This window comes from Leucoraja erinacea, unplaced genomic scaffold, assembly GCF_028641065.1.
Source record: "Leucoraja erinacea ecotype New England unplaced genomic scaffold, Leri_hhj_1 Leri_113S, whole genome shotgun sequence".
In the NCBI taxonomy this organism is placed as follows: Eukaryota; Metazoa; Chordata; class Chondrichthyes; order Rajiformes; family Rajidae; genus Leucoraja; species Leucoraja erinaceus.
Window position 1 is genome coordinate 271,148 of NW_026575385.1, and position 25,665 is coordinate 296,812.

A 25,665-nucleotide genomic window follows, 5' to 3' on the forward strand; every position below is an offset into this window, starting at 1 on the left:
ACCGAAAGTCTTCCTTGTCCTGACAACAATAACATTGATAGATAGAAGAGGAGATAACTAGACAGCTATTTCAGGCATTCGGTTACCTTATAAAAACACACCCAGGTTAGTTACAGAACAGGTTAGATATCGAGCTAAACTATCCCTGCAATGTGCTGACGTGCAGATCTCAGCCCCAAATCGGAGCTGCACCTCTATCAAACTTGTGTGCCAATTTTTATTCTGTATGGAATCATAGAGAGATACAGTGTGGAAACAGGCCCAACTTGCCCACACCGGCCAACATGTCCCAGCTATGCTAGTCCCACCTGCCCGCTTTTGGCCCCTATCCCTGTCCAACTGTTTCTTAAACGTTGGGATAATCCCTGCCTACTATCCTTGTCTACTATCCTGTATACATGGATAGTACAAGATCTTGTAAATCTTGTACTATCCATGTAACTGTTTCTTAAGACTTGGTTTATACTCTCTAGAATTTAGGAGATTGAGAGGGGATCTTATAGAAACTTACAAAATTCTTAAGGGGTTCGACAGGCTAGATGCAGGAAGATTGTTCCCGATGTTGGGGAAGTCCAGGACAAGGGGTCACAGCTTAAGGATAAGGGGGAAATCCTTTAGAACCGAGATGAGGAGAACTTTTTTCACACAGAGAGTGGTGAATCTCTGGAACTCTCTGCCACAGAGGGTAGTTGAGGCCACAGATCATTGGCTATATTTAAGAGGGAGTTAGATGTGGCCCTTGTGGCCAAGGGGATCAGAGGGTATGGAGAGAAGGCAGGTACGGGATACTGAGTTGGATGATCAGCCATGATCATATTGAATGGCGGTGCAGGCTCGAAGGGCCGAATGGCCTACTCCTGCACCTAATTTCTATGTTTCTATGTTTCTATGTTTAAACATCCCAGCCTCAACTACCTCCTCCGGCAGCTCGTTCCATACACCCACCGCCCTCTGTGTGGAAAGGTCACCCCTCAGATTCCTATTAAATCTTTTCCCCCTTCACCTTGAACCTTTGTCCTCTGGTCCTCGATTCCCCGACTCTGGGCAAGAGACTCTACCCAATCTATTCCTCTCATGATTTTGTACACCTCTATAAGATCGCCCCCCTCATCCTTCTGCTCTCCAAGGAATAGAGTCCCAGCCTGCTCAACCTCTCCCTGTAGCTCACAGGCCCTCTAGTAAGTAAGTAAGTAAGTAAATGTTATTTATATAGCACGTTTATATACCAACTGTATCACAGTATGGTATGGCAACTGCTCTGTCTCCGACCGGAAAGCATTGCAGAGGGTGGTGAAAATTGCCCAACGCATCACCGGTTCCTCGCTCCCCTCCATTGAGTCTGTCCAAAGCAAGCGTTGTCTGCGGAGGGCGCTCAGCATCGCCAAGGACTGCTCTCACCCCAACCATGGACTGTTTACCCTCCTACCATCCGGGAGGCGCTACAGGTCTCTCCATTGCCGGACCAGCAGGTCCAGGAACAGCTTCTTCCCGGCGGCTGTCACTCTACTCAACAATGTACCTCGGTGACTGCCAATCACCCCCCACCTCCCCCACTCCTCCCACAGGAAAAACACTATGTCTGTAGATATGCTAATGTAAATATTTATTCAAATCATATGCCATGTCGCCCTTCCAGGGAGATGCTAACTGCATTTCGTTGTCTCTGTACTGTACACTGACAATGACAATTAAAGTTGAATCTGAATCTGAATCTGATTAAGTCAACTCGCGTTGAAACCAAGGTGCTTCAAACCAAGAAATAAGTTCCCGTACCTACATAGAAAGAAGAAAAAAAAAGAAAGTCCTGGCGACATCCTCGTAAATCGTCTCTGTCCCCGTTCCAGCTTGGAATCACTGGGTCCGTGCATGAATGGGAAGGTCTTTGAGGACTTCTCAACAATCCTAAATCCTGGCCGAACTCCACTTCCATTTCATTCCCCTGCAGTGGAAAGGCAACGACTGCAGGAGATTTCGTGTCATTGCACGGAGCGAAGGGGCCCGTCCCACTTGCGCCTCATTTACGCCTCGCATGTAAAATAGGTCGGCGCGCCATCGCGCGCAAATCACGCGTCATCGTGCGTCTGCACAGCCGTCTGGCGCGCGTGACGTCATTAGCGTACGCGGCAGGACGTTGACGCAAGGAGGTAAGGACGTTGACACAGGGTGAGGTAACCATGTGTTACCACGCAATGCACGTGAGACGTCGGGAGGCATCAGCGTGCGTACCCAATGCGTCGGCGTGCGTACACGATACGTCATGCAGGTGGCGCCCATGGGTGTCGTTACTCTACGAAATCAATAGTCAATAGTCTATTTAATTGTCATTTGGACCCCTGGAGGTCCAAATGAAATGCCGTTTCTGCAGCCATACATTACACATAAATAGACCCCAGACACAACATAATTACATTTTACATAAACATCCATCACACAGCTGTGATGGAAGGCCAAAAAAACTTATCTCTCCACTGCACTCTCCCCCCCCCCCCCCCCCCCCCCCCCCCGATGTCAGAGTCAAGGTCAAAGCCCCCGGCTGGCGATGGCGATTGTCCCGCGGCCATTAAAGCCACGCCGGGTGGTGCGAGGTCGCACACCGGGTCTTGGTGTTGGAGCCCCCCGGCGTGCGCTCGCACAGTCCCGCGGCCATTCCAAGCCGCGCAGGGCAGTGGTGTTAGGCCCCGCTCCAGGAGCTCTTCAACCCCGCAACTCGGGCGGGAGAAGTCGCCGTTGCAGGAGCCCCGAAAAGCGGTCTCCCTCCAGGGACCCGCGGGCTCCCGGTGCCGCCGTCCGCCAGACCCGCAGTAGCAGCCTTCGCATCAGCAGCAGCAGCGGCAGCAGCGCTCCTCCACCGCTCCACCCGCTCCGGTCTCGGCCAGCTCCGCGACGGCGACGGTGAGTCGTAGCACCAGAGCCCCCGGTCTTCTCCTGTTGGAGGCCGCTCCTCGTTGCAGCCCCAACGACAATGGAGACCCGACAAAGAAAAGGTCGGGTCTCCAGTGCAGGGAGAGATTCAAAAGTCGACCTATTTTACATACAACGTGCAAATGAGGTTCAAGTGGGGCAAGTGACTGACCTTTTACTCCTCACCCCTTTCTCACGGTGTTAGAAATGTAACACAGGGGATGATGCAAGGGCGATATGCCTGCCGTGCCCTGTCCTGACCTGCCCAGTGCTTTCACAATAGGGCACCAAACCACATCCTGCTCTTTGGGTGGGAGAGTGAAGGAGGAAGTGAAGGCACAGACAGGTGGGTGGAAAAGAAGAGGGAACCGGAGTTGCAGTGCCGATCATATTCCCACTCCCACCTTTCTGTCCTGGGGCCTCCTCCGTGGCCAGAGTGAGTCCCACCGCCAATTGGAGAATCAGCATCTCGTATTTTGCATACCCCAGCGGTATGGACATTGACTTCTCCTATTTCAGGTAGTCAATAGATAATAGGTGCAGGAGTAGAGGCCATTCGGCCCTTCGAGCCTGCACCGCCATTCAATGTGATCATGGCTGATCATCCCCAATCAGTACCCCGTTCCTGCCTTCTCCCCATATTAATAGACACTAGACAATAGGTGCAGGAGTAGAGGCCATTCGGCCCTTTGAGCCAGCACCGCCATTCAATGTGATCATGGTTGATCATCCCCAATCAGTACCCTGTTCCTGCCTTTTCCCCATATTAATAGACAATAGACACTAGACAATAGGTGCAGGAGTAGAGGCCATTCAGCCCTTCGAGCCAGCACCGGCATTCAATGCGATCATGGCTGATCATCCCCAATCAGTACCCCGTTCCTGCCTTCTCCCCATATCAATAGACAATAGGTGCAGGAGTAGAGGCCATTCAGCCCTTCGAGCCAGCACCGCCATTCAATGTGATCATGGCTGATCATCCCCAATCAGTACCCCGTTCCTGCCTTCTCTCCATATCAATAGACAATAGGTGCAGGAGTAGAGGCCATTCAGCCCTTCGAGCCAGCACCGCCATTCAATGTGATCATGGCTGATCATCCCCAATCAGTACCCCGTTCCTGCCTTCTCCCCTGACTCCGCTATCTTTAAGAGCCCTATCTAGCTCTCTCTTGAAAGTGTGATCACATTGAATGGCGGTGCTGGCTGGAAGGGCCGAATGGCCTCTACTCCTGCACCTATTGTCTATATTGTCTAAAGATGGAATTTGAAGTTAGTGTTAAAATCCTGTGCAATTTGGGTGACAACATTCTGTGGTTTGGGAGTGGAAGGTTAGTGTGGGAATGTGTTTGATATCACTATGCTGGTGTATTCATGTAAACGCCTGCAGTATCTAAGTGAATGAATGACGTGGCAATATTTTCAGAGTCTACATAACGCCTGCAATATGGGAATTCATTTCTGGGGAAAGCACGTTTAGACTCTATTGTCAGTGTGAGAATATGTATCAAGTATGTTCAAGATTGTTAAGGGGTTTGGACACACTACTAGAGGCAGGAAACATGTTCCCGATGTTGGGGGAGTCCAGAACCAGGGGCCACACACACACACACACACAGACACACACACACACACACACACACACACACACACACACACACACACACACACACACACACACACACACACACACACACACACACACACACACACACACACACACACACACAGTTTGGACACACTAGAGGCAGGAAACATGTTCCCGATGTTGGGGGAGTCCAGAACAGGGGCCACACACACACACACGGGAACATGGTTCCTGCCTCTAGTGTGTCCCAACACACACACACACACACACAGTTTGGACACACTAGAGGCAGGAAACATGTGCCCGAGGTTGGCGGAGTCCAGAATTAGGGGCCACACACACACACACACACACACACACACACACACACACACACACACACACACACACACACACACACACACACACACACACACACACACACACACACACACACAGTTTGGACACGCTAGAGGCAGGAAACATGTTCCCGATGTTGGGGGAGTCCAGAACCAGGGGCCACACACACACACACACACACACACACACACACACACACACACACACACACACACACACACACACACACACACACACACAGTTTGGACACACTAGAGGCAGGAAACATGTTCCCGATGTTGGGGGAGTCCAGAACCAGGGGCCACACACACACACACACACACACACACACACACACACACACACACACACACACACACACACACACACACACACACACACACACACACACACACACACAGTTTGGACACGCTAGAGGCAGGAAACATGTTCCCGATGTTGGGGGAGTCCAGAACCAGGGGCCACACACACACACACACACACACACACACACACACACACACACACACACACACACACACACACACACACACACACACACACACACACACACAGTTTGGACACGCTAGAGGCAGGAAACATGTTCCCGATGTTGGGGGAATCCAGAACCAGGGGCCACACACACACAGTTTAAGAATAAGGGGTAAGCCGTTTAGAACGGGGACGAGGAAACACTTTTTCACACCGAGAGTTGTGAGTGTGCTAAATTCTCCTTCGAGCCAGCACCGCCATTCACTGTGATCATGGCTGATCATCCCCAATCAGTACCCTGTTCCCATATGTGCCTTCTCCCCATATCCCCTGACTCCGCCATCTTTAAGAGCCCTATCTAGCTCTCTCTTGAAAGTATCAAGAGAACCGGCCTCCACCGCCATCTGAGGCAGAGAATTCCACAGACTCACAACTCCCTGTGTGAAGAAGTGTTACTCCAGCATTTTGTGTCTTTCCTTGGGAAACTAGCATCTGCAGTTCCTTGTTTCTACAATTGCTCAAAACACTCAGCAGGACAAGGTGCGTCCTTTTATTCTGAGGCTGTGTCCTCGTATTTGTGAGACTGTGTGTGTGTGTGTGTGTGTGTGTGTGTGTGTTGGTTTGTGTGTATGCGTGCTTGCGTGTGTGTGTGCGTGAGTGTGTATGTGTGCGCGTGTGTTTTTGTGTGCGCGTGTGTGCATGCGTGTGAGTGTGTATGTGTGTGCGTGCTTGTGTGTGCGCATGCGTGTGAGTGTGTGTATGTGCGTGCGTGTCTGTGTTTGCGTGCGTGTGCGTGAGTGTGTGTATGTATGTGCGTGTGTTCGCGTGTGTGCATGCGTGTGAGTGTGCGCATGTGTTTTTGTGTGCGCGTGTGTGTGCATGAGTGTGTATGTGTGCGTGTGTGTGTGCGCATGTGTTTTTGTGTGTGTGCGAGTGTGTGTATGTGTGTGCGCGCGTACGTGTGTGTGCGCGTGTGTGTTTGTGTGCGTGAGTGTGTGTGTGTGCGTGTGTGTGTGCATGCGTGTGAGTGTGTGCGCGTGTGTGTTTTTGTGTGTGTGCGTGAGTGTGTATGTGCGTGTGTGTGCGCATGCGTGTGAGTGTGTTTGCGCGTGTGTTTTTGTGCCTGTATGTGCATGAGTGTGTATGTGCGTGTGTGTGTGCATGCGTGTGAGTGTGTGTGCGCGTGTGTTTTTGTGTGTGTGCGTGAGTGTGTATGTGCGTGTGTGTGCGCATGCGTGTGAGTGTGTTTGCGCGTGTGTTTTTGTGTTTGTGTGCGTGAGTGTGTATGTGTGTGCGCGTGTGTTTTTGTGTGTGTGCGTGAGTGTGTATGTGTGTGTGTGCGCGCATGCGTGTGAGTGTGTTTGCGCGTGTGTTTTTGTGTTTGTGTGCGTGAGTGTGTATGTGTGTGCGCGTGTGTTTTTGTGTGTGCGTGAGTGTGTATGTGTGTGCGTGAGTGTGCGCGTGTGCGCGTGTGTTTTTGTGTGTGTGCGTGAGTGTGTGTATGTGTGCGCGCGTGTGTGTGTGGGGGGGGGGAGGCGTATGCACATGTGAGGGGTGCAGAGCACTAATGAAGTTCTGTTCTTTGTTAACATTTAATTTGGCAGGATCGCCTCCCTCTGTTTGGATTTGCTGTCAGATACAAGGCAAACGGAGATGCGGAACTTTCCGAAGATTATTCCAGCCAAGAGTCGCTAGGTAACCATGACAAACTCCCAGAGTCTCCAACGCGTTGGCACAGATGAGAGGCACTGTTTTATTTGGCAAGTGCATTCTCTACAAAATAACCTCATTCAAAGGTGTGACGTTTTAAAAACCAAACATGGAAAGTAGTTGTAGCACAGACAAACATGACCAATAAGGGTGGTTTGTTAGGAACCACATTTCAAGAGTCAAGAGTGTGTTATTGTCATATACGTCCCAGACATAACAATGACATTCGTACTTGCAGCAGCTCAACAGAACATGTAAACATGGTGGGATGGCAGGACTTTCATATGAAGAAAGACTGGATAGACTCGGCTTGTACTCGCTAGAATTTAGAAGATTGAGGGGGGGATCTTATAGAAAGTTACAAAATTCTTAAGGAGTTAGATGCAGGAAGATTGTTCCCGATGTTGGGGAAGTCCAGAACAAGGGGCCACACACAGTTTAAGGATAAGGGGAAACATAGAAACATAGAAAATAGGTGCAGGAGTAGAGGCCATTCAGCCCTTCGAGCCTGCACCGCCATTCACTATGATCATGGCTGATCATCCAACTCGAGATCCTGTACCTGCCTTCTCTCCATACCCCCTGATCCCCTTAGCCACAAGGGCCACATCTAACTCCCTCTTAAATATAGCCAATGAACTGTGTGGCCTCAACTATTTTCTGTGGCAGAGAATTCCACAGATTCACCACTCTCTGTGTGAAAAAAAATGTTCTCATCTTGGTCCTAAAAGACTTCCCCCTTATCCTTAAACTGTGACCCCGTGTTGAAAAATCTTCACGAGTCTTCCCCGAGCTTTCCTGCCGTTAGCGAGTCTTCCCGAGTACCTGCCGTTAGCGTTACGAGCCGCTAAGAGACGTCCCCGAGCTCCGACGTACCCGCTACGTTCATTCTCCGTGCTCATCACGAGTTTGATTTTTTTTAAAACTCGGGAGAGCTCTTGAAAGAACTCGTACAGTGGGACAGGGCCATGACGCATCAGTTCCATGGACAAAATCCAATATCTGCAATTGGGTAGAGGTGGATCGGACTTTAGTTTATGGAAGGACCGTTCAGAAGCCTGATAACAGAGGGGAAGAGGCTATTCCTGTGTCTGGCGGTGCGCGTTCTCAAGCTTCTGTGTCTGGGATAGGAGCTGAATGAATGAATGCGTTTATTGGCCACGTATGTACACATACAAGGAATTTGCCTTGGTGCTCCGCTCACAGGGAGGAGAAGGAACGACCGGGGTGGGATAAGTCTTGGAATATGTTGCCCGCTTTGCCGAGGCTACGTGCTGTAGAGGGTGTTGGGGGAGTCCAGAACCAGGGGCCACACACACACACACACACACACACAGTTTAAGAATAAGGGGTACGGCATGTAGAACGGAGACGAGGAAACACTTTTTCTCACAGAGAGTTGTGAGTCTGTGGAATTCTCTGCCTCGGAGGGCGGTGGAGGCCGGTTCTCTGGATGCTTTCAAGAGAGAGCTAGATAGGGCTCTTAAAGATAGCGGAGTCAGGGGAGAAGGCAGGAACGGGGTGTTGATTGGGAATGATCAGCCATGAACTTAAACTTAAAGCACAAGGCATTGGGGGTTCAGTATTGATGTGGATAGAGAACTGGCTGTCAAACAGGAAGCAAAGAGTAGGAGTAAACGGGTCCTTTTCACAATGGCAGGCAGTGACTAGTGGGGTACCGCAAGGCTCAGTGCTGGGACCCCAGCTAGTTACAATATATATTAATGATCTGGATGAGGGAATTGAAGGCAATATCTCCAAGTTTGCGGATGACGCTAAGCTGGGGGGCAGTGTTAGCTGTGAGGAGGATGCTAGGAGACTTCAAGGTGACTTGGATAGGCTGGGTGAGTGGGCAAATGTTTAGCAGATGCAGTATAATGTGAATAAATGTGAGGTTATCCATTTTGGTGGCAAAAACGGGAAAGCAGACTATTATCTAAATGGTGGCCGATTGGGAAGGGGGAGATGCAGCGAGACCTGGGTGTCATGGTACACCAGTCATTGAAGGTAGGCATGCAGGTGCAGCAGGCAGTAAAGAAAGCGAATGGTATGTTAGCTTTCATTGCAAAAGGATTTGAGTATAGGAGCAGGGAGGTTCTACTGCAGTTGTACAGGGTCTTGGTGAGACCACACCTGGAGTATTGCGTACAGTTTTGGTCTCCAAATCTGAGGAAGGACATTATTGCCATAGAGGGAGTGCAGAGACGGTTCACCAGACTGATTCCTGGGATGTCAGGACTGTCTTATGAAGAAAGACTGGATAGACTTGGTTTATACTCTCTAGAATTTAGGAGATTGAGATGGGATCTTATAGAAACTTACAAAATTCTTAAGGGGTTGGACAGGCTAGATGCAGGAAGATTGTTCCCGATGTTAGGGAGGTCCAGGACAAGGGGTCACAGCTTAAGGATAAGGGGGAAATCCTTTAAAACCGAGATGAGAAGAACTTTTTTCACACAGAGAGTGGTGAATCTCTGGAACTCTCTGCCACAGAGGGTAGTTGAGGCCACACAGTTCATTGGCTATATTTAAGAGGGAGTTAGATGTGGCCCTTGTGGCTAAGGGGATCAGGGGGTATGGAGAGAAGGCAGGTACGGGATACTGAGTTGGATGATCAGCCATGATCATATTGAATGGCGGTGCAGGCTCGAAGGGCCGAATGGCCTACTCCTGCACCTAATTTCTATGTTTCTATGATCACATTGAACATTAATAGCCCATTATCTGTCTATTTGCACTTCATCAGTTTATTTATTCATGTGTGTGTATATATTTATATAATGGTATATGGACACACTGATCTGTTCTGTATTGTATTGTATATCTTTATTGTCATTTCCTGAGTATTCACATACCCAGAGGAAACAAAAAAACGTTGCTCAACCAGTGTCCATTCAGTGTGCATTAAAAAATAAATAGAAATAAAAATACATATATTATGAACAAATTAACACTCTACTAAACATCAACAGGCGTTCCAATCGGCAGCGGCACGACAGTGGCTCTGCTGCAGTTTGTCCAGGTTGGTGGTTGGTGCGCGATACTTTGGCAAGGGGCAAAGTCCGTTTACGTCTGTATTCATGCCGTCTATGTTCTGTTGTGCTGAAGAATAGCAAGAATTTCATTGTCCTATCAGGGACACATGACAATAAACTCTCTTGAATCTTAAATATTGAATGGTGGCGCTGGCTCGAAGGGCCGAATGGCCTACTCCTGCTCCTATTGTCTAATGTGTCAGTGGTGGGGAGTCTGGTCTGTGTGATGGACTGACTGCATAGAAACATAGAAACATAGAAATTAGGTGCAGGAGTAGGCCATTCGGCCCTTCGAGCCTGCACCGCCATTCAATATGATCATGGCTGAACATCCAACTCAGTATCCCGTACCTGCCTTCTCTCCATACCCTCTGATCCCCTTAGCCACAAGGGCCACATCTAACTCCCTCTTAAATATAGCCAATGAACTGTGTGGCCTCGACTACCCTCTGCGGCAGAGTGTTCCAGAGATTCACCACTCTCTGTGTGAAAAAAGTTCTTCTCATCTCAGTTTTAAAGGATTTTCCCCTTATCCTTAAGCTGTGACCCCTTGTCCTGGACTTCCCCAACATCGGGAGCAATCTTCCTGCATCTAGCCTGTCCAACCCCTTAAGAATTTTGTAAGTTTCTATAAGATCCCCCCTCAGTCTTCTAAATTCTAGAGAGTATAAACCAAGTCTATCCAGTCTTTCGGGCCGAAACCGTTCTTCAGACTTAAGAATTTTGTAAGTTTCTATAAGATCCCCCCTCAATCTTCTAAATTCTAGCGAGTACAAGCCGAGTCTATCCAGTCTTTCTTCATATGAAAGTCCTGCCATCCCAGGAATCAGTCTGGTGAACCTTCTCTGTACTCCCTCTATGACAAGAATGTCCTTCCTCAGATTAGGAGACCAAAACTGTACGCAATACTCCAGGTGTGGTCTCACCAAGGCCCTGTACAACTGCAGTAGAACCTCCCTGCTCCTATACTCAAATCATTTTGCAATGAAAGCCAACATGCCATTCGCTTTCTTCACTGCATCTTTAACCCTCTGCAGTTTATTTCGGTATTTTGGGCAGAGCGGTTCCCAAACTTTCTTCTTCCTCTTGCGTATGGCATACACAGCCTAAAGTACTTGATTGTGCACGCCGGGTTGATTGCATTCGTCGATACTGGACGGAGGACCATGTGAAGGTTGCAATCTCCCACCAAGCTCCCAAACCGAGCCGCCGTCAATCAACCCGAGACCTGGGTGTCATGGTACACCAGTCATTGAAGGTAGGCATGCAGGTGCAGCAGGCAGTAAAGAAAGCGAATGGTATGTTAGCTTTCATTGCAGAAGGATTTGAGTATAGGAGCAGAGAGGTTCTACTGCAGTTGTACAGGGTCTTGGTGAGACCACACCTGGAGTATTGCGTACAGTTTTGGTCTCCAAATCTGAGGAAGGACATTATTGCCATAGAGGGAGTGCAGAGACGGTTCACCAGACTGATTCCTGGGATGTCAGGACTGTCTTATGAAGAAAGACTGGATAGACTTGGTTTATACTCTCTAGAATTTAGGAGATTGAGAGGGGATCTTATAGAAACTTACAAAATTCTTAAGGGGTTGGACAGGCTAGATGCAGGAAGATTGTTCCCGATGTTGGGGAAGTCCAGGACAAGGGGTCACAGCTTAAGGATAAGGGGGAAATCCTTTAAAACTGAGATGAGAAGAACTTTTTTCACACAGAGAGTGGTGAATCTCTGGAACTCTCTGCCACAGAGGGTAGTCGAGGCCACACAGTTCATTGGCTATATTTAAGAGGGAGTTAGATGTGGCTAAGGGGATCAGGGGGTATGGAGAGAAGGCAGGTACGGGATACTGAGTTGGATGATCAGCCATGATCATATTGAATGGCGGTGCAGGCTCGAAGGGCCGAATGGCCTCTAATCCTGCACCTAATTTCTATGTTTCTAAAGTACTTGATTGTGCACGCCGGGTTGATTGCATTCGTCGATACAGGGCGGAGGACCATGTGAAGGTTGCAATCTCCCACCAAGCTCCCAAACCGAGCCGCCGTCAATCAACCCACATTGACGTCATTGTTTTGTCCCGTAGAAATTTCTTGGAACGTCAAGGAGACACAAAGATCCACATCCAGGGAGGTTGAAGAAGATCGGAATAAGGTCGGTTTCGGCAAAGCGTTCAAACAAAGATAAGTGAATGGACTTCCAGGCCGCTTGCTATTTTTGTGCAGTCTTGGAGGAGTTTGTGTTCTCTATACACAGTGCCCTCCATAATGTTCGGGACAAAGACCCATCATTTATTTATTTGCCTCTGTATTCCACAATTTGAGATTTGTAATCGAAAAAAAATCACATGTGGTTAAAGTGCACATTGTCAGATTTAATTAAAGGCCATTTTTATACATTTTGGTAGAAATTACAGCAGTGTTGATATATAATAGACAATAGGTGCAGGAGTAGGCCATTCGGCCCTTCGAGCCAGCACGGCCATTCAAAGTGATCACACTTTCAAGAGAGAGCTATGAATGAATGAATAAACGTTATTGTCGATTCAATTATGCAACAGTAGCTACACAGAGGATTGAAATTACGTTTCCCCATACTCCAAATGTGCAAGTAATATTAAAAACACAGACAGACAACATACCAATAAAAATAGACAATAGACATTACATTATTTAAAATATTAAAATATTCGCAGAGTGCCAAAATGTAGCAAAAACGTTGAGGTATTTTAAAAAGGGTGTAACAATGAAAGGTGCAATATAGGAAAAGTGCAAATTTCGTACTGGAGACATTGAGCCAAAGTTATTTTCACAGTTTGTTTGTCTTTGTCTGGGTACTGTTCATGGAATTTTCTTAAGTGTGTTGAGTAGCCTGATGGCCTGAGGTAAAAAGCTGTTTTTGAATCTGGTGGTTTTGCTCCGCATGCTGCGGGAGTGCTTAGGTAGGAGGGTGAACAGTTTGTGTGCTGGGTGGGTGGTGTCTTTGATGATATTGCTTGCTCTCTTGCGACAGCGAGATGGGTATAGGTCCTGGATTGCTGGTTGGGGTGATCTGGTGATCTTCCCCGCTGTCCTCACCACTCTCTGTTAGATAGGGCTCTTAAAGATAGCGGAGTCAGGGGAGAAGGCAGGAAACATAGAAACATAGAAATTAGGTGCAGGAGTAGAGGCCATTCGGCCCTTCGAGCCTGCACCGCCATTCAATATGATCATGGCTGATCATCCAACTCAGTATCCCATCCCTGCCTTCTCTCCATACCCTCTGATCCCCTTAGCCACAAGGGCCACATCTAACTCCCTCTTAAATATAGCCAATGAACTGTGGCCTCGACTACCCTCTGCGGCAGAGAGTTGCAGAGATTTACCACTCTCTGTGTGAAAAAAGTTCTCCTCATCTCGGTTTTAAAGGATTTCCCCCTTATCCTTAAGCTGTGACCCCTTGTCCTGGACTTCCCCAACATCGGGAACAATCTTCCTGCATCTAGCCTGTCCAACCCCTTAAGAGTTTTGTAAGTTTCTATAAGATCCCCTCTCAATCTCCTAAATTCTAGAGAGTATAAACCAAGTCTATCCAGTCTTTCTTCATAAGACAGTCCTGACATCCCAGGAATCAGTCTGGTGAACCGTCTCTGCACTCCCTCTATGGCAATAATGTCCTTCCTCAGATTTGGAGACCAAAACTGTACGCAATACTCCAGGTGTGGTCTCACCAAGACCCTGTACAACTGCAGTAGAACCTCCCTGCTCCTATACTCAAATCCTTTTGCTATGAAAGCCAACATACCATTCGCTTTCTTTACTGCCTGCTGCACCTGCATGCCTACCTTCAATGACTGGTGTACCATGACACCCAGGTCTCGCTGCATCTCCCCCTTTCCCAATCGGCCACCATTTAGATAATAGTCTGCTTTCCCGTTTTTGCCACCAACGGGGTACAGATTGGGGATGATCAGCCGTGTGATCTTAAATAATGGGTCTTTGTCCAGAACATTATGGAGGGTACTTATATATATGTGTGCGTCTGTGTCTGTGTGCATACACTAGCTACAACATGGAACGTTATATATTAAAGCACATTTCAACTCTCATTTATAGATACAATATAATTTATTTTCATTTACAGGATAGTGTATTCAAGGCGTCTATTGTGGCCGAAACTCAGCAGGAGAAGGCGAGAAAAGAGAAAGGGAAGTACTGAATTGTATATGTGTTGAAACATCTAGATGAAGAGCCAAGCCACTGGTGCGGGGTGTGGATAAGGGTCAAGAACGTTGGGATAGTCCCAGCCTCAACTACCTCCTCCGGCAGTTCGTTCCATACACCCACCACCACTTTTTGAGGAGGCTTAGGAAAGTTCACCTGTCCCCCCCAGATCCTGTCCAACATCTACCGCTGCACCATCGGGAGCAACCTGACCACCTGCTTCACGGTATGATACAGCAGCTGCACCGCAGCGGACAGGAAGGTGGTGAAAACCGCTCAGCACATCATCGCTGTCCCGCTCCCTGCCATGGATGCCCTCCACCGCACACAGTGTCTGAGACGGGCTGGGAAAATCATCAAGGACCCCTCTCACCCCAACCATGGACTGTTTGCCCTCCTCCCATCAGGGAGGCGGTAGTTCTCGCACAAGCAGGCTGAGGAACAGCTTCTTCCAAAACACCATTCCCCAGCCCCGATGCTAGCTATCTATACTCTCCTATCTGTATATATTTATGTGCCTATGTACCAGTTTAATTCATCCACATTGCACATATTATTTAACCAGTATTTTTATTTTACTATCTTGCACTCTGACCAAACGCTAAACTGCATTTCGTTCAGATTCAGATTCAGATTCAGATTTAATTTTAATTGTCATTGTCAGTGTACAGTACAGAGACAACGAAATGCATTTAGCATCTCCCTGGAAGAGCGACATAGCAAATGATTTGAATAAATAATAATAAGTGTCGGGGGGGGGGGGGGGGGGGGTGGTGATTGGCAGTCACCGAGGTACGTTGTTGAGTAGAGTGACAGCCGCCGGGAAGAAGCTGTTCCTCGACCTGCTGGTTCGGCAACGGAGAGACCTGTAGCGCCTCCCGGATGGTAGGAGGGTAAACAGTCCATGGTTGGGGTGAGAGCAGTCCTTGGCGATGCTGAGCGCCCTCCGCAGCCAGTGCTTGCTTTGGACAGACTCAATGGAGGGGAGCGATCGAGGAACCGGTGATGCGTTGGGCAATTTTCACCACCCTCTGCAATGCCTTCCGGTCGGAGACAGAGCAGTTGCCGTACCATACTGTGATGCAGTTGGTAAGGATGCTCTCGATGGTGCAGCGGTAGAAGTTCACCAGGATCTGAGGAGACAGATGGACCTTCTTCAGTCTCCTCAGGAAGAAGAGACGCTGATGAGCCTTCTTGATCAGAGTAGAGGTATTGTGGGTCCAAGAGAGGTCATCGGAGATGTTGACTCCCAGGATCCTGAAGCTAGAAACACGTTCCACCTCCGTCCCGTTATTGTGGATGGGGGTGTGCGTGCCGCCTCTGGACTTCCTGAAGCCTACAATGGGCTCCTTGTACCTGTCCTCGTATTTGTGCAATGACAAGAAAGTTGAATCAAACCCTCTGTGTGTGTGTGGGAAAAAGTGACCCCTCAGATGCGTTACTATTTTGGCATATCATGTCATCGGCAGGTTTTTGAGTATCCAACTAATGACCACGTTGCCTTCAAATGTAGATGTGGACCAAGTTGACGTTGAGCCGAAAAAGCGCAGGAAACAAGAATCTCCGGTGACGAAGGAAACTCTGGATCGGCCCAAAGGATTTAGAGACCCGACACTGAAAAACGACAGCACCAGGAAAGGTCAGATGTAGAGAGGTTCTTGGTCCTCCAAAATATTCCAAATGGAATTTAAATTGGAGGTGGTGAAACATAGAAATTAGGTGCAGGAGTAGAGGCCATTCGGCCCTTCGAGCCTGCACCGCCATTCAATAGGATCATGGCTGATCATCCAACTCCGTATCCCGTACCTGCCTTCTCTCCATACCCTCTGATCCCATTAGCAACAAGGGCCACATCTAACCCCCCCTTAAATATAGCCAATGAACTGTGGCCTCAACTACCTTCTGTGGCAGAGAGTTCCAGAGATTCACCACTCTCTGTGTGAAATAGACAATAGACAATAGGTGCAGGTGTAGAGGCCATTTGGCCCTTCGAGCCAGCACCGCCATTCAATATGATCATGGCTGATCATCCAACTCAGTATCCCGTACCTGCCTTCTCTCCATACCCCCTGATCCCTTTAGCCACAAGGGCCACATCTAACTCCCTCTTAAATATAGCCAATGAACTGTGGCCTTGACTACCCTCTGTGGCAGAGAGTTCCAGAGATTCACCACTCTAATTGTGCTGAAACCCAGTATTTCCTGCAGAATGTCACAGCAGTAAGTACACATTTCTCTCCAGGCTAATCACATCAAGTTACGGAAACAAAAAATAATTGATGTACATACTTTCTTTCCTGCCTCATACCATTCATGCCAATAGGCTACTTTAAAAAAAAAAGTATATCTCAAAGTACAAATTTGTTTTTCACATTAGAACTGATTTTCTTACAGATACACATTTGTTTTGTTTCATATGTCACTGAGATGTTTGATTCACTGCAGGGAATCTAAAATACAACACAATGCCATGTCAGTATTGAAATCATTTTTTAAAAGCACATTTCAGAAGAGCAATCAAAACTGTATTTATAGAAGAGATTATAGAAAATTAATTTAGCTTAGCAGTTTATACCAACCTTGTTATATATTGTCACTAACACACATGACAAAGCATGACACATAGAAAATAGGTGCAGGAGTCGGCCATTCGAGCCTGCACCGCCATTCAATATGATCATACCCCTGATCCCTTTAGCCACAACGGCCACATCTAACTCCCTCTTAAATATAGCCAATGAACTGGCCTCAACGACCCTCTGCGGCAGAGAGTTCCACAGATTCACCACTCTCTGTGTGAAAAAAGTTCTTCTCATCTCGGTTTTAAAGGATTTCCCCCTTATCCTTAAGCTGTGACCCCTTGTCCTGGACTTCCCCAACATCGGGAGCAATCTTCCTGCATCTAGCCTGTCCAACCCCTTAAGAATTTTGTAAGTTTCTATAAGTGAAGGGAGGGCTTAAGCCAGAAAGGGTTATTGGGAAGAAAGAGCTACTTTAAATGTAGTTGCATCTGGTTGGGTAACTATAGTAGGGTGGAGATTATTCCGTGCTTTAATTGTGTGTGTGGGGGAAGAACGAATTGCTGTACACGTCTGTCTTTGTAGCTGGGATCACAAATTGGATCGAATGCCCTCGTCTGCTCCTAATTGGTTTGGGTTTGGTGTAGGTCTTGTAGTCTATGTCGAGCTGACCATTTAACATGTTGTAAAAACGTTGAGGTCAAACGGTGAGCTTCACGTGTGTGTGTGTGTCTTGGAGAGTGTTCCTTCCACCCCAGAAGTTTGGTGACACTCGCTTCTCTCTCATAGGTGTTAGTAACAAATCGAGCTGCCTGTCTTTGGACACCTTCGATGGAAGAAATATTTTTATTTGTGTATGGGTCCCATGCTGCAACTGCGTAGTCCAAATGAGGTCTAACGAGGGTGAAGTATAGCTTCTCCTTGACAGAGGTTGATCGATGATGAAAGTTGCACCTCGGGAAGTTTAGGGCACCTGTTGCTTTCACCGTTGCACGATGAGTCTGACCATTCCAACGCAGATCATTCTGCAATTTGATGCCAAGATACTTGGTTTGTTTGGTTAAATTCCCCCCAGTTGTAGCCCGAGCTACAGGGCCCTAGTGAGACCACACCTGGAGTATTGTGTGCAGTTTTGGCCTGTTGGCCTTCATAACAAGAGGAGTTGAGTATAGGAGCAAAGAGGTCCTTCTGCAGTTGTACAGGGCCCTAGTGAGACCACACCTGGAGTATTGTGTGCAGTTTTGGCCTGTTGGCCTTCATAACAAGAGGAGTTGAGTATAGGAGCAAAGAGGTCCTTCTGCAGTTGTACAGGGCCCTAGTGAGACCACACCTGGAGTATTGTGTGCAGTTTTGGCCTGTTGGCCTTCATAACAAGAGGAGTTGAGTCTAGGAGAAAAGAGGTCCTTCTGCAGTTGTACAGGGCCCTAGTGAGACCACACCTGGAGTATTGTGTGCATTTTGGCCTGTTGGCCTTCATAACAAGAGGAGTAGAGTCTAGGAGCAAAGAGGTCCTTCTGCAGTTATACAGGGCCCTAGTGAGACCACACCTGGAGTATTGTGTGCAGTTTTGGTCCCCTAATTTGAGGAAGGACATTCTTGCTATTGAGGGAGCCCAGCGTAGGTTTACAAAGTTAATTCCCGGGATGGCGGGACTGTCATATGCTGAGAGAATGGAGCGGCTGTGGGCTTGTACACTCTGGAGTTTAGAAGGATGAGAGGATATCTCATTGAAACATATAAGATTCTTAAGGGCTTGGACACGCTAGAGGCAGGAAACATGTTCCCGATGTTGGGGGGAGTCCAGAACCAGGGGCCACACACACACACACAGTTTAAGAATAAGGGGTAAGCCATTTAGAACGGAGGCGAGGAAACACTTTTTCTCACAGAGAGAGTTGTGAGTCTGTGGAATTCTCTGCCTCAGAGGGCGGTGGAGGCCGGTTCTCTGGATACTTTCAAGAGAGAGCTAGATAGGGCTCTTAAAGATAGCGGAGTCAGGGGATATGGGGAGAAGGCGGGAATGGGGTACTGATTGTGGATGATCAGCCATGATCACATTGAATGGCGGTGCTGGTGCTGGCTCGAAGGGCCGAATGGCCTCTACTCCTGCACCTATTGTCGATTATCTTGAGTGGGATGTAAAGATGAAATGGCTGAATATTGTTCGGTAATTCCACAGATTCAAAGTGCTGGAGTTTTAAATTACTATTAAAAGCATTATAGGAAGGAACTGCAGATGCTGGTTTAAACCGAAGATAGAGACAAAATGCTGGAGTAACTCAGCGGGACAGGCAGCATCTCTGGAGAGAAGGAATGAGGTTCTCCGTGAGGATGTAATGCAACGGAGGTCTGAGCACATGAATGTTGAGTTGAAGACGATATCGCAGCTTAATATCACACTGGTTCTCTGGGTATAACCTGTAACCACTTTTAGCTGACTCAGCGTATTCAACCCCCACAGTTACTGAATGACTTCTCAGGCATGACACTGCAAGCTTCACAAAGGTGACTCATACAAATGTGTGAGCTCCAACTAGGAAAAGTGTTTTATTGCCGACTGTGCTGAAACGGAGCAATTACATTCTTACATGTGTACACAAAAAAGCTGGAGAAACTCAGCGGGTGCAGCAGCATCTATGGAGCGAAGGAAATAGGCAACGTTTCGGGCCGAAACCCTTCTTCAGACCCGAAACGTTGCCTATTTCCTTCGCTCCATAAATGCTGCTGCACCCACTGAGTTTCTCCAGCTTTTTTGTGTACCTTCGATTCTCCAGCATCTGCACAGTTCCTTCTTAAACACATTCTTACATGGAGCAGCACATAGAAACATGGACAATAGGTGCAGGAGTAGAGGCCGTTCGGCCCTTCGAGCCTGCACCATTCGCCATTCAATATGATCATGGCTGATCATCCAACTCAGTATCCTGTACCTGCCTTCTCTCCATACCCCCTGATCCCTTTAGCCACAAGGGCCACATCTAACTCCCTCTTAAATATAGCCAATGAACTGTGTGGCCTCAACTACCTTCTGTGGCAGAGAATTCCACATATTCACCACTCTCTGTGTGTGAAAAAAAAATGTTTTTCTCATCTCGGTCCTAAAATTTCCCCCTTATCCTTAAACTGTGTGACCCCTTGTTCTGGACTTCCCCAACATCTGGGACAATCTTCCTGCATCTAGCCTGTCCAACCCCTTAAGAATTTTGTAAGTTTCTATAAGATCCCCCCTCAATCTTCTATATTCTAGCAAGTACAAGCCGAGTCTATCCAGTCTTTCTTCATATGAAAGTCCTGACATCTCATGATCTTTGGTAGATAGTCACTCAGGACCGCTCTCTGGTTGTGGTAGGATGGTTCAGTTGCCTGCTAACAGAAGAAACTGTCCCTGAATCTGGACGAGTGCAAGCACAAGAGGTCTGTATGCACAGTTTGGTTTTAGTTTAGAGAGACAGCGCGGAAACAGGCCCTTCGGCCCACCGAGTCCGCACCTAAGTTGTAGAAGGATGAGCGGGCATCTTATTGAAACGTATAAGATTATTAAGGGTTCGGACACGCTAGAGGCAGGAAACATGTTCCCGATGTTGGGGGAGTCCAGAACCAGGGGCCACACACACACACAGTTTAAGAATAAGGGGTCGGCCATTTAGAACGGAGACGAGGCAATACTTTTTCTCACAGAGAGTTCTGAGTGTGGAATTCCCTGCCTCAGAGGGCGATGGAGGCCGGTTCTCTGGATACTTTCAAGAGAGAGCTAGATAGGGCTTAAGGGGTTGGACAGGCTAGATGCAGGAAGATTGCTCCCGATGTTGGGGAAGTCCAGGACAAGGGGCCACAGCTTAAGGATAAGGGGGAAATCCTTTAAAACCGAGATGAGAAGAACTTTTTTCACACAGAGAGTGGTGAATCTCTGGAACTCTCTGCCGCAGAGGGTAGTCGAGGCCACAGTTCATTGGCTATATTTAAGAGGGAGTTAGATGTGGCTAAGGGGACCAGAGGGTATGGAGAGAAGCCAGGTACGGGATACTGAGTTGGATGATCAGCCATGATCATATTGAATGGCGGTGCAGGCTCGAGGGCCGAATGGCCTCTACTCCTGCACCTATTGTCTATTGACCGGTGATCCCCGCACACTACCCTACACACGCTAGGGACAATTTGCACATATACTAAGCCGATTAACCTACAGACCTGCACGTCGCTGGAGTGTGGGAGGAAACCGAAGATCTTGGAGAAAAGCCACGCGTTCACAGATAACGTACAGAATCCATGCATGTTAGAGTACGGGGATTGCTGGTCGGAAGGCCTGTTTCCACGCTGTATCTAAACTAAACTAATCTAAAAAACTAAACTGCAAAATCTGGTTTACCAAAAAAGACTGTCTTTGTTAGTGCAGCGGGTCAGGCAACAAATGACTTTACGGGTCGAGACACTTCTTCAGAAATCCACTGTCTGCTGGGTTTAAGACTAACACCCATATTGAAGCAACAACCAAGGAAGCAGACCCATGCCTCGACTTCCATAGATAGATAGATAGATAGATAGATAGATAGATAGATAGATAGATAGATAGATAGAGATAGAGAAAGAGAGAGAGAGAGAGAGATAGATAGATAGATAGATAGAGAAAATAAATAGAGAGAGAGATAGATAGATAGATAGATAGATAGATAAATAGATAGATAGATAGATAGATAGATAGATAGATAGATAGATAGATAGATAGATAGATAGATAGATAGATAGATAGATAGATAGCCTTTTATTGTCATTCAGACCGAAGTCTGAACGAAATTGCAGCAGTCATACATATAATACCATACAATAAAACAACAATAAACACATATTAACATCCACCTCAGTGAGTCCACCCAGCATCTCTTCACTGTGATGGAGGCAAAAGTCTTCAGTCTCTTCCCTCCTCTTCTCCCTCTGCGCTGGGGCGATTCCCCCCCGGGCGATGTTATAAATCAGTCCCGCGGCTCAAACACCGCGGCCCGGGGTGGTTGAAGCTGCCGCCCACCAGTCCTGCAAACGTAGCCGCTGGCCCGCGGCCGAACCCCGGAGTCAGGCCACCACCGCCAGAACACCGTCCCAGCCACCCTCACGTGAGTACTGCGCCGTCTTCAGCCTCGGGTTGGGCCGCCCCGACATGGGCGTTGCTTCTCCCTCTAGCCGAACCTCCCCCGGACCGGGCCGCCCCTCGGGCTGCCAGCACCGCACCTCCCCGAGCTCGGCCGCTCCGACGGGAGCCTCGTTCCACCCTCGTGCTGGCCGTCCTCACGGGAGCGTCCCAACCTCTTCCAGCCCTGAGCCGGACCACCCTCACGGGAGCGAGCTCAGGGCGAGTCCTGATGGTGCTCTGCCTCCGGAGCCTCGAGGTCGTCAGCTCCATTAGGCCTCAGCGCAGACGGAGGCAGAGAAGGGGAATACGACAAAAAGGTCGTATTCCCCCGCAGGGAGAGACTGCAAACCCCGTTTCAACCCCCCCCCCCCCCCAAACACAAACCAAAAACCAAAAACTAGACTAACCAAAACAAAATAAACAACATAAAAAACACAAAACAAACGGGACTGCCGGTGAGCCGCTGCAGCCGGAGCCGCGCCGCCACTCCGACGGCTTAGAAGGCTTAGGAAGTTTGGCATGTCCCCTACAACTCACAGCAGCTTTTACAGATGCACCATTTTGAGGGGATGCATCACAGTTTAGTTTGGGAACGGCTCCATCCATGAATGCAAGAAAATGCAAGAATTGTGGACGCAGCCCAGACCATCACACACACAAACCCACCTCCCTTCCATTAACTCTGTCTCCGAGGATCCTCCAGTGCTTCTACGCAGCGGCGGTGGAAAGCATCTTGTCCGGGAACATTACCATCTGGTTTGGGAATTGCTCTGCCAAGGACAAGAAGGCTCTGCAGAGAGTAGTGCGTTCGGCCGAACAAACGCACTATGGGAACTTCACTCGCCCCCCTGCAGGAACTATACAACAGGAGGTGCAACTCCAGAGCAAATAAAATCATGGGAGACCCCTTCCACCCCTGCAACGGACTGTTCCAGCTGCTACGGTCAGGCAAACGCCTCCGTTGCCATGCGGTGAGAACGGAGAGGTTGAGAAGGAGTTTCTTCCCAGAGGCAATTCGGACTGTAAACGCCTATCTCACCAGGGACTAACTCTACAGAACGTTTTTCCTTCCATTATTTATTATGTAAAAGAATATGTGTGTTATGATTGTGTTTATAGTTTGTTTGGTTGTTTTGTTGTTTGTCTTTTGCACAAAAGTCCGCGAGCATTGCCACTTTCATTTCACTGCACATCTCGTATGTGTATGTGACAAATAAACTTGACTTGACTTGACTTGACTTGAGAAGAAGGGTTTCGGCCCGGAACGTTGCCTATTTCCTTCGCTTCATAGATGCTGCTGCACCCGCTGAGTTTCTCCAGCATTTTGTGTACCATCCCTTCCATTGACTCCATCTACACCTCACGCTGCCTCGGCAAGGCCAGCAGCATCATCAAGGACCAGTCGCACCCCGGCCACTCCCTCTTCTCCCCTCTCCCATCGGGCAAGAGGCACAGAAGTGTGAAAACGAACGCACACACACACACACACCTCCAGATTCAGAGACAGTTTCTTCCCGGCAACTGAACCATCCCACCACAACCAGAGAGCGGTCCCGAACTACTATCTACCTCATTGGAGACCCTCGGACTATCCTCGATCGGACTTTACCTTGCACTAAACGTTATTCCCTTATCATGTATCTGTACACTGTGGACGGCTCGATTGTAATCATGTATTGTCATCATATGTAATCACCGCCCCGCGCGGCTTGGAATGGCCGCGGGACTCTGCGAGCGCACGCCGGGGGCTCTAACACCAAGACCCGGTGCGTGACCTCGCATCACCCGGCGTGGCTTTAATGGCCGCGGGACAATCGCCATCGCCAGCCGGGGGCTTTGACTTTGACTCTGACATCGGGGGGGGGGGGGGGGGAGAGAGTGCAGTGGAGAGATAAGTTTTTTTGGCCTTCCATCACAGCGATGTGATGGATGTTTATGTAAATTATGTTGTGTCTTGGGTCTAGTTGTTTGTTTGTAATGTATGGCTGCAGAAACGGCATTTCGTTTGGACCTCAAGGGGTCCAAATGACAATTAAATTGAATCTTGAATCTTGTCTTTCCACTGACTGGTTAGCATGCAACAACCCTTACTGGCTTAAGCCAACAATAACCCTTTCTGGCTTAAGCCCTCCCTTTAAATTCCACCTCCAGTTTAAATTCCATTTGGAATATTTTGGACCAAGAAACCAAGAACCAACAAAGGCTTTTCACTGTACCTCAGTACACGTGACAATGAACGGAACTGGACTAACGCATTGCTTCTTTCATCTACAGATCGTGGGGAGACTGCAAACTCTTCTGGGATTAAGAAGCCAGCAGGGGGTCTCTTCCAAGCAAAGCCGAAAGCGGTCAAAGTCTCAGCCCACGGCCGAGGCAAGCGCGGCCCTTGCCGAAACCCAGCCCACCACACCACGGAGCCGAGGACCGCCGCGGACCAGAGTGAGGAGGAACATTCAACAGAGCAGGAAGACCCGACCGAAGACTCCATCTTCATAACCCAGAAGACCGAGGATTTTCCCGAATTGTTTCGGGAGGGGGCGGGGAAAAAGTTAGAGGACGATGTGTTCTCAGATGACGACATGGATATTTTAACGTCCAAGAAGGCGGAACAAGATGAAGAGTTTTCCGAGTTCATGTTTGAGGAGTGAACGTGTGTTCTCTATTGGGTGTTTTGTAGAATTTCACCGTATTTTCAAGTTAACCTCCCAATTGTAGACGGCAGAGTTATCGCACACGAGCCGTGTGTAGCCGCTGTTTTTGTTAGAAAGGCTGAGCAGAGTAGGCATGTTGTGGAGTTAACACTTGCTTAGGCCGGAGTCCGTTGGTTTCTTCCCGTAATGTTATGCCACGTGTTGAGAAAGCTATCCAGAAGTTTGTTGTCGGATTGCAGCATGTTCAGACTGCGAGCCGTATATTTCTTGAGGGAACCGTTTATGTTTGGATTGCAATCCACTGGTTTACTGCAAGGCCCCCACCACACCTTCAACCGGTTTCCCAAAGTTTCACCGTAAGATCACCACCAAGTTTGGGTTGCCGTCTACTTGTTTGTGGCAGAGGCTCCCAATCTCAGATCCGCGACCACTGAGATTTATTCCGTCAAGAATACGACCGTGAATATGGGTGCCGCTGTGGCGGAGCTGCTGCCTCACGGCGCCAGAGACCCAGGTTCGATCAGGAGTTTGAACCTTCTCCCCGTGACCTGTGTTTGGGTTTTCTCCGAGATCTTCCCTTTCCTCCCACACTCCAAAGACGTACAGGTTGGTCGGTTAATTGGCTCGGTGTGAATGCAAAATTGTCCCTAGTGTGTGTGTGTGTGTGTGTGTGTGTGAGAGTGTGTGTGTGTGTGTGTGTGTGTGAGAGAGTGTGTGTGTGTGTGTGTGTGTGTGTGTGAGAGAGTGTGTGTGAGAGTGTGTGTGTGTGTGAGAGTGTGTGTGTGTGTGTGTGTGTGTGTGTGTGAGTGTGTGTGTGTGTGTGTGTGTGTGTGTGTGTGTGTGTGTGTGTGAGTGTGTGTGTGTGTGAGAGTGTGTGAGTGTGTGTGTGTGTGTGTGTGTGAGAGTGTGTGTGAGAGTGCGTGAGTGTGTGTGTGTGTGTGAGTGTGTGTGAGTGTGTGTGTGTGTGAGAGAGTGTGTGTGTGTGTGTGTGTGAGAGTGTGTGTGTGTGTGTGTGTGTGTGTGTGTGTGTGTGTGTGTGTGTGTGTGTGTGTGTGTGTGTGTGTGTGTGTGTGTGTGTGTGAGTGTGTGTGCGTGTGTGTGTGTGTGTGAGTGTGTGTGAGTGTGTGTGTGTGTGC

General features: G+C 48.5%; 1 protein-coding gene across 5 annotated transcripts in view; it reads left to right on the forward strand.

Moving 5' to 3' along the window:
* LOC129715368 (zinc finger CW-type PWWP domain protein 1-like) overlaps positions 1 to 25,200 on the forward strand; it is a 117,394-nt gene extending 92,194 nt beyond the window's left edge. For all 5 annotated transcript variants that reach the window (XM_055665244.1, XM_055665242.1, XM_055665247.1 and 2 more), the window contains 4 exons: positions 6,901 to 6,991; positions 12,122 to 12,189; positions 14,158 to 15,876; positions 24,153 to 25,200. In XM_055665244.1, the coding sequence (XP_055521219.1) occupies positions 6,901 to 6,991; positions 12,122 to 12,189; positions 14,158 to 14,232 (234 nt within the window). In that variant the 3' untranslated portion in view covers positions 14,233 to 15,876; positions 24,153 to 25,200. The remainder of the gene's footprint in view (positions 1 to 6,900; positions 6,992 to 12,121; positions 12,190 to 14,157; positions 15,877 to 24,152) is intronic.
* The last annotated feature ends 465 nt before the right edge of the window (positions 25,201 to 25,665 follow it).